The following is a 9,034-nucleotide window of genomic DNA, read 5'->3' as shown; positions in this document are numbered from 1 at the left end:
TGACCATCCCTAATGGTGAGTATATTTCCTTTTTATGATTGAGAGATTCTTAATTTGTCCTATGGCATGATTTTATTCAATTAATTGTATGAAATTAGAATATGGGATTGACTCTATGTCTAATGAACCATGGTTTGAATATCTTTATAACCTTTTCAATAAAACAGAAGTTTGAGATTATGATTAATTTAGGACAAAAGTATATTTAGGCTAAATTCACACTAGTTTAGCCAATAAAATAGAAGTTTGAGGATTAAAATTAGTAAGGTCTTAATTAATCGATATATCGAAATTGAGATTAATTAGATCACTTTTAATCATATTAAAGATTCAATTTCATATAATTAGGAGAGTAATTGATTTTCATGCTAAAAATAGGTGATTCCTAATACCCTAGACTTTATTATTATTTTCACATTAATTTATCGTTCTTGCTTTATTTATTTATCATAATTGCACATTCTAATTATTTGTCAAAGTAGAAATAGATTTAATATCAATCATACTTGTGTGTTCCGGATCCCGTAATTATAAATTAGACAATTTCATTAACTCACTTCTTTTAATTCGACCCTTACAGCTACACGTACACCGTGACCTTACCATTAAAATAAATATCCTTTCATATAAAAAGTTTGAAGATCATCTTGGAGAGATAAATTTTTTTGTTGTCTTGTGTATGTTTTAACTTTTCATCATTTGAAAGAGTTCAATAAATAGAGCAACACTTTGAACTTTGGTCGTTGAAGAACATAGTCATGAACAACTACGTACAGCGACGGGTATATGGTAAAAATATAATATTAATCATAGTCCGCCATAAATGCAATAACGTGGAATATTAACACCAACAATATCCAAAACATTCAAGAAACTTGCCTAAAGAAGTTACACATAATATATATGACCAAGTTGGTCTAATAATATCAAGACAATATAAATGAATCAATTAAGATGATAGCTATGATCAACATGACTTACAGAAAAACCTACTAATCAGACGCATGGAATGCAAGCATTTAAGCCAAATAATTTGCCTTGCTCAGATAATAGGCTATCCATACAATAATTTTATTTATTTATGCATTTGCTCACGTGAGGGGAATCACTCAATCTACAATCATATAAGTACATTAACATACATATTTTTCTACGATCAAGACCCCCCACAGTCCACACTATATAAGAAAATCTCAAGATGCCAGGATATACCTGCTTTCATTGAAACTACAACCTAATTGTATTTTAATACTGCAATCAACCTAGATGTTGTATGCATACTAGTCAACACCCTTTAGTCCCCTCCAAGGCATAGGAAATTCGAGGATGATGAGGAAGTAACTTCTTTCGGACTCTCTTATGTATTGAACCTCGCCATTCATATGCTTTAAAATTCTCCGGCACATGCTCAGCCCAACGCCTTCTTGCGTTGTCCATTTATTGTTTCGGAACATATCCTGAACCAAATCTGTAGGAAGGCCTTCGCCTGGACATACCAACCTTTACATATTAACAACAACTACAAGTTAGCTTGCTAAGAGATGGAACTATTAGAACCAAAATAGGAGTAGAGTTGAAAGCATGAAGAAAATACTTGTGAAATACAATATCCTATAAATAACCAACATATACTATGCATATTTGCATTATGTTTGGATAACAATTTTTGAAAGAAAAGAAAGGGAGGGAAGGGGAAGGAAGAGAAGGCCGGAAAGGAAGGGAAGAGAAATGTAAGGAAAATCGTCAGAGTATATTCAGCGACTATGAACTCAAACGAAAGGAGAGCAAGCTTATAAAAAAGAGAACAGCATACCTGAATTCAATGTAAACAACATTTTGGCCATCAGTTATCTGTTTAAGCCTTGGTTGAACATGAATCTCTACCCAACCATCAGGTGATGGCGCATAACGAATCATACTCGCCAAAAACTCTGCCAAGATCTGTTGTATTCTAATTTGATCCCCGCAAATCGTCAGAGTTTTGATTTCTTCAGGGATATCCCTAATCAGCTGTAAGCCCCTTTCTCGCAGTGATATCATGACTTGGCTCACAACGGCATTTATGACACTTCCCAATATAAACTCTGCCTTGTCTAGCTTCAAGGTGCTACACAAAAGATATCTACTGATCAGTAATCAAAACTATCAGTAGTAAGTACTGTGCTGGTATTTGAAAATAAATGAGGACACTGACAATACAATATAATAACAGGACACAAAGCAACATAAAAGGTTGTGATCGTCTAAGTTTTGCATGATATTTACCATGAAGTCTAAAGGCTTAATGTTCAAATACGAAATTTTGGAAATTATGATTTTGACGTTGAGCATTATTTATAAGAACACGAGTAACTCATACTTACTTATCGTCAAAAATTTCTGAATTGATGTCCTCTATAATCTTCCGAATTTGCTTTTCGCAAGCACTGTTAGTCTCAATAAATTGCTTCAGATCTTCACTCAAATCTGTTGCTTCCAAAAGTGAGTTAGCAAAACGAATTCCGTTTAGGGGATTCTTTATTTCTTGACAAAGATAAGCCAATTCCTTCATGCTTTCAAAGCTTAATTTATCCTGTTGTCTTTGGACTTTTAATGCTTGTTGCAATTCGGGACTTGCAATTTGCAAGAAACAAAAAGCTCCAATAATTTGACCATTCATGTTAACCCTCTTATTTGCAGATAAGAGTGCTTGCACAAATTTTCCATTGCGATCATAAAAAGAAAATGGAAATTTATCGGTGTCCTGCCCCCCAATAGCGCTATGCAAAACGATCATGAATTTGGTCAAAGCATCTTGACCCTTTAGTTGGCAAAAAGCACCAAAAATTTCTCCAACCAACATCTTTCCTATGACTTCTCCTCTACTCCACCCAGTGAGATTTTCCAAGGCAGTGTTCCACTCTGTGCAACAAGTATTCTCATCTGAAGCAAAAATAGGGGGAATCAAAGGATTTGGGCTATGAATAATAGATTTATAGTCACCCTGTATATTGATAAATTTATCCATTACAATTTTTTGGCCTGTAACATCTTGGCCAACAAAGCAAACTCCAACTATATTGTTTGAGTAGTCTTTACTAGAGCAAGCATTGACAACCACGTACACAGCTTTCGTGTGCTCCACCGAGCCAAATGTTTTCAACTTTATCTCAACATTCTTATCTTCTTCGCCTGAAACAATAAAATTTAGAAATTTTGAATAATCACCGAATTACCACCATTTAATGATGAATGTTAAGTACAGTCTAAGTAGCTGTGAACCTATAGGATAACTGAGGTATCACAAAGAAAGACAAACATTACATATTTAAGTATTTCTCAAACCTTTCTTTGGCAAAAGAATATACAAAAAAGAAGGCTAGTATAATCAAAGTAGAATTTATAGAAGGTACATTATCATTCCAATACATTAAAATATTATATAAATTTCTTAAGAATCAACTAATTTCAACTCTATATAATAAACAGGGACCTCAGTAGCTGATTATCAAAGAAAAAAGGCACCAAAACTATGTAACTAACTCCTATCCTAGTCTATCCCTTGTATCTATATAAGGAGGATGGTCCTTCTGTTGTAATCATCAATTTTGCATCAATAGAAAAACATTCTTCTACAATGGTACTGATGCAGAAGTAAAAACCAGAAAGCATACTGCATGTATTGGCTCAAACAATGAAGACAGCAAAAAGTTGCACAATCTGAAGATATGGCATATCAGATTGAGGAATTTATCGTTCAACAAAATACAAATCATATTTGCTAAACTAAAGGGAAAGGGTATTAATGAAAGTTGTTTTTGCACTATATTTCCCTTGGCAAAACAGACAAGGTCTAGTTTCTCAAAGAAAATAAAAGATGCACAAAGTGTATTTCAATTGTTGCACATTGACGTATGGGATCCTTTGAGACACCCAACTAAAGCACAATGTAATATGTTCATTACAATAGTAGATGATTTTTCAAGATTTACTTAGATTTTTCTTATTAAACACAAATCTAAGTTTTTGACTCATTTCAAACAATTCTATGAATATGTGTTGACTCAATTTAATGTCAAGATCAAGCAAGTCAGAATAAACAATGCAAAGGAACTATCCAAAGGACAAATCTTTCACTTCTACAAATTAAAAGGAATTACTCATCAAACTAGTTGTGTTGAACATACTTTTAGGACAACTAATGAGGGCACTCATGTTCCAATCAAAACATCCTGTCTTTTTAAGGGGACTCTGGGCAATGTGCAGCTTTCCTCATTATCAAGATGCCTATGAGCATTCTACAAGTCCTTATGAAATTTTGTTCGGAAAACCTCCAAAATAGGAAATGTTAAACCATTTAGATGTTGTTGTTCTGCATCTACCTTAAAAAGGAAGAGAATGAAACTAGACCCTTAAACTAACCCATGCATATTCATTGGAAACCTAAATGAGAAAGTATACATGCAAATGCGTGCAGGCATTGATAATCCCAAAGGAAAGGTTTGTTTGCTCAAAAAGTCTTTGTATGGCCTAAAACAGGCATCAAGGCAATAGCATCTAAACTCCTTGAAGAGCCAAAAAGTCTTGAGTATGTTTAATCTAAGAATGATTATTCTCTTTTTTTTTAAGGAGTGTCTTCATCAGTCATTATTATCACAGTTTACGTGCATGACATCCTTGTCACTCGAAATCCAAATCAAGGAGTTGAAGGATCACCTACCTAGAAATTTTCAATAAAAGACCTAGGGCATGTGCCTACATTCTTGGGATGGAATTAAGTCATATTCCAGAAGGGGTGATTCTAACTCAACACAGATGCACTAAAGATCTTTTAAAAGCCAGTGGGCAAGATCATTTCAAGAAAGTTGTTTCCCCTTTACCCTCAAATATTAAAATGTCTGCTTCTAATGGAGTGTTATTGGATGACCCTAGTCTTTATAGAAGCATTATAGGAAACTTTATTTCCTCACTAATACAAGACCTGATTTATCATATACCATTCAAATTCTAAGTCAGTTTATGCAACAAACTACAACATCTCAAGCATTGTTACATGTTCTCAATTATGTCAATCCTACTTGTGGTCAACAAATCATTCTTAAAGGTAATGACAAACTAGTTTTGCAAGCCTTCTCAGACTCAGATTGGGCTTCTTGTCCAGACGCCCAGATGGTCAGTCACTGGATATTTACTTCTATTGGGAAAGTATCCCACATGTTGGAAATCCAAAAAGCAGCATACTATATCGAAATCTAGATCAGAAGCAGAGTATAGAACTAGGTCTCCAGCTGCTTCAGAAGTAACCTGGGTGGTTAGGTTACTAGAGGAACTTGGGATTACATGTTTCAAACCTGCTACCTTTAATTGTGACAATCAATCAGCTATATACATTGGAAAGAATCAAGTTCTTCATGAAAGAATGAAACATATAGAGGTAGATTGTGATTTTATTAAGGATAAAGTCATGGAGAGACAATTGCAATTATCTTATCTCCCTACCAAAAATCAGTTAGCTGATGTGCACACTAAGGTTTTGCCATCAGGACAGTTTAGAGATTTATTGACCAAACTAGGTGTAGACAGAAAGGACAACCACTAGTTTGAGGGGGGTGTTGAGACAGGTGCTAACACTGGATACAGGATGCTGCATTGCCAATCAAGTATGAGTCACCCAGCAAGCACAAGACACTGCAGAAACTACAAGGTTTATGCACACCAAGTTTTTTTGGCATATGTTTCAGCTGACAGCACAGCAAGGGTGTAATCTGTCTTGTTTAGGTGGCATTCTGTTTTGTATTCTTAGTTTAAGGTTAGCTATTCTTGTATAGGTTGTTAGTCCGTATAAGAGTTTGTTAGTAACAAACTATGTAACTAACTACTATCCTAGTCTATCCCTTGTATCTATATAACGAGGATGCTCCTTCTGTTGTAATCGTTGATTTTGCATTAATAGAAAAACATTCTTCTGCTTCTTGCTTCTTTTCTTACACCTCTCCCATTCGATTTATATTTGTGGTATTGTGTCGGCTTAGACATAGTGGTTTATAGATCATATGGGCTATCTCACCAAGGTTAGTCTTTTGAGATGAACTCTTGGCCTGTTGGGTAGGTGGTATTAAACGGTGGTAATGGGAATGAAAACTAGCGTAATTTTGATTGAAAAGTCTCTTGCTACCTTGATGGCTATGCTTGTTCAACTTTAATAATTTTATTTTCTTTATAAATTTCATTCCAATACATTACCATTGGGAGAGATGGTAATAGCTGGTAATGGAAATTTGTAAACAAAAGAACTTTTTTTTTTTAACAAAGTTTCATTATCATGGGAATGACATCGAACTTTTGATGAAATTTTACACTATAAATCATTGCTATTACCACCATTTAGTACCATTAACCAAACGGGGCCGAGAATGTTTGATCCGTAACAATATCAATAAGAATCGACTACCTAGTTTCATAATCAATTCCACAATGTGAAAGTTCCTTGGTTTTGCAAAGGCTAAAAAAAGAGCTTGTTTTTCTTATTCATTGTATTAAGATACTGATTTGTAGTCAATACTGGAAAGGTGTTCTGTTATCGAAAATTGAAATATGGAAAAAACAAATAGATTTTGAGTTCAAGCACGTTACCTCTAAGAGCATGATGAAGAAGGTCCTGAACAATTTCTTCAGATTCTTTGTACACAAGTTCATGAACTAAAGATTTTCCCATAGCTTCCTCTACAGAAAGCCCAGTCAACTCAGCAACCTTGGCATTCCATCCATTAATACAGCCATTAACATCAACAGCAAATATTGGTGCTGTTGCAGTTTCAATCAACCTAACCATTTCTCTTGCAACTGAACTTAGCTCATCCACTCCTTGCATCTCCAAATCCCCAACACCAGTATGTAAAACAACCTTCGAATTGACAGCTTCATCCTTGAAAGTATCCCGCAAAATAAGCTGCAATGAATGAATTGCATCCATCTCCGCATTCTCCCATGGCAAACTCCGACTTTTGACAACTTCCAAAAAAGCTTTAAATGAAGAACGTGGATGCATCCTTTGTACATCATCCTTGTCTTTCGGATGGTGCTTTGCACCGCCCCACTTGATTTCATTTGCAGTGTGTGACCTAAACCAAAATAGAAAGTCTCTTTGAGTGATATAAGCAACAGCCATACCACAAACTTCATCAGCAAGTGCAGCTGCCCCTGGGTAACCAGCATCAGCTAAACTATCCGTGCTCAGACCTGTAGAGTCCCCATGGTAAGCCAATAACCACTGTACAATATCCTTTATTTGAGCCTCAGTTGGGGTTACACCTAAGGGATAATATTTACTTTGGTACAAGAGGGCTGCCCCATCACACTTTACAAGATCCATAATACTTGGGCTTTGAGTAACAATTCCAATAGGAGAATCTCTAAGAAGCATATCACATAAAAGTGTTTGAGTCTTTAGTACGCGTTTCTCCAATATTTGTGATGCTAATTGCAACTCCATGTTCAATTGGAGACCAAAAGCCTGCATTAAGAACTCACAAGCATATCTAAGCGGAAAAGGAATAGACCGTGGTGATGTGTGATGGCATACCACCAAACCCCATAATCTCATTGTATTCCTACCTGTTGTATTTTCATCTTCATTTCCATTGATAATCACCGCCATGACTAAAGACGCAATTGATCCCATATTAGCCATATACTGAGAATGGCAACCATGAGGAGCCCTAAGTGTTGAACCAACCAGGCAAAGAGGTTGCTGAAGCCGTTCATCCTGAACAACATTGACAGATTTGGCATTACAGTCAACAATCATCCTAACCCGGTTTTGCTTGAACAAAAACCTCGATGCCTGAGGTATATCTGTGGCAGGATAATGTAATCCAATATAAGGCTCTAAGTCATGCCGTTTACTCTCAGCCACAACCTCTCCATGTTCATCTTCATGAAATTTATACACCATAACCCTATCATAACCAGTAAGCTGCCTTACACACTCAACTACTGTATCACACAAAAGCTTAATATCTCCACCAGGTAAAGACTGCAAATGTGAAATAGCCCTCACAGCTAACTTCTGAGACTGAACAGCACCAGCAATGGAGAGGGCAGGGTCTTCAGTTCTAGCAGGTTCAAGATCAATAACTATCCCAACATCAATTCTATGCAAAATTGCATAAAAGGGTTTCCCAGAATACTTGGAATGAATCCAAATAGGGTTCAAAAGAGTAATTTCTCTAGCTCCAAAAGCCTTTTCTAAGAGTACAATACTAGAAGGCATAAAAAGGGTTCTAACATCCGTTCCAATCATCAAAATCTCAGGCTTTTCAAACTCCATAGAAGGAACTGTGTGAGGATTAAGACCCAACATTTCTTTAGCATTTTCACTGTAAGCAATGACCCTAAAACAGGATTCATCAATAGCAATCATACACCCAAAAGGCTGAATAAGACCACCTCTTTGAATTTTAGACAAATAAGCAGTAATTTGGTGTTCAGGAACAGAATGAATGGTAGAAGTTTTAAAAGATTGGGAGTAGTCAAAAGACTTACCAGACTCCCCAGACTGCTCAAAAGCAGCATGTAAACGAGCATCAACAGTATATTGAGCAATAGCTTTACTCATTGAATGAGAAGGGTTATGAAGATTGATATGAGAATGTGATGCTCTAGATCCAGAAGCAGAACCCATTTTGGCATTCAGTGCTTTATGTATTTATTTATAATAATCCTAATCCTAACTAGTACGAGCAGTAGTAGTAACAATTAATTCCTGAGAGAAAAAAGAAAGATGAAAGCAACAGGAAAGCAAACTACAGACTTTTGAGTGACGTTTAGTTGTCTCACTATAGCCTTTGAGGAATTTCATTCATAATAGTGCAATCCTCCATATCTTATCTGGTGATTAGTGAAGGATGCGTACGACTACTACACAATCCAGACATTAGAGAGAGAAACATCATGTGTTTTTGGATTTCGTGGTGGTCGTTGTTTTTTGCTGATTGGTGCTTTACTGATGTGGATCAACACCATTTTTTTAAGAGGGCAGGATAGATTACTCTTC

At 35.8% G+C, this 9,034-nt stretch overlaps 1 protein-coding gene across 1 annotated transcript; it reads right to left on the bottom strand.

Annotated features, from left to right (window-relative positions):
• Window positions 1–1,018: 1,018 nt before the first annotated feature.
• On the bottom strand, window positions 1,019–9,034 carry LOC130815643 (phytochrome B-like). The gene is made up of 4 exons (XM_057682136.1): window positions 6,613–9,034; window positions 2,364–3,171; window positions 1,814–2,107; window positions 1,019–1,500 (listed from the first exon to the last, which is right to left on the bottom strand). Exons 1-4 carry the CDS (start codon window positions 8,660–8,662, stop codon window positions 1,281–1,283), a joined length of 3,372 nt encoding a protein of 1,123 aa, XP_057538119.1. The 5' UTR covers window positions 8,663–9,034; the 3' UTR covers window positions 1,019–1,280.

Source organism: Amaranthus tricolor, chromosome 1, assembly GCF_026212465.1.
Source record: "Amaranthus tricolor cultivar Red isolate AtriRed21 chromosome 1, ASM2621246v1, whole genome shotgun sequence".
NCBI lineage: Eukaryota > Viridiplantae > Streptophyta > Magnoliopsida > Caryophyllales > Amaranthaceae > Amaranthus > Amaranthus tricolor.
This window is presented reverse-complemented; position numbering and strand designations above follow the sequence as displayed.

What these genes read in the sequence shown, in the direction of transcription:
- LOC130815643 (XM_057682136.1), bottom strand. Translation starts at nt 8,662, where the DNA reads ATGGGTTCTGCTTCTGGATCTAGAGCATCACATTCTCATATCAATCTT. An exon ending in TCTTCATCATGCTCTTAGAG is followed by an intron (nt 3,172 to 6,612) that starts GTAACGTGCTTG and finishes TTATTGTTTCAG; the next exon opens with GCGAAGAAGATAAGAATGTT. An exon ending in TCAGAAATTTTTGACGATAA is followed by an intron (nt 2,108 to 2,363) that starts GTAAGTATGAGT and finishes TCTTTTGTGTAG; the next exon opens with CACCTTGAAGCTAGACAAGG.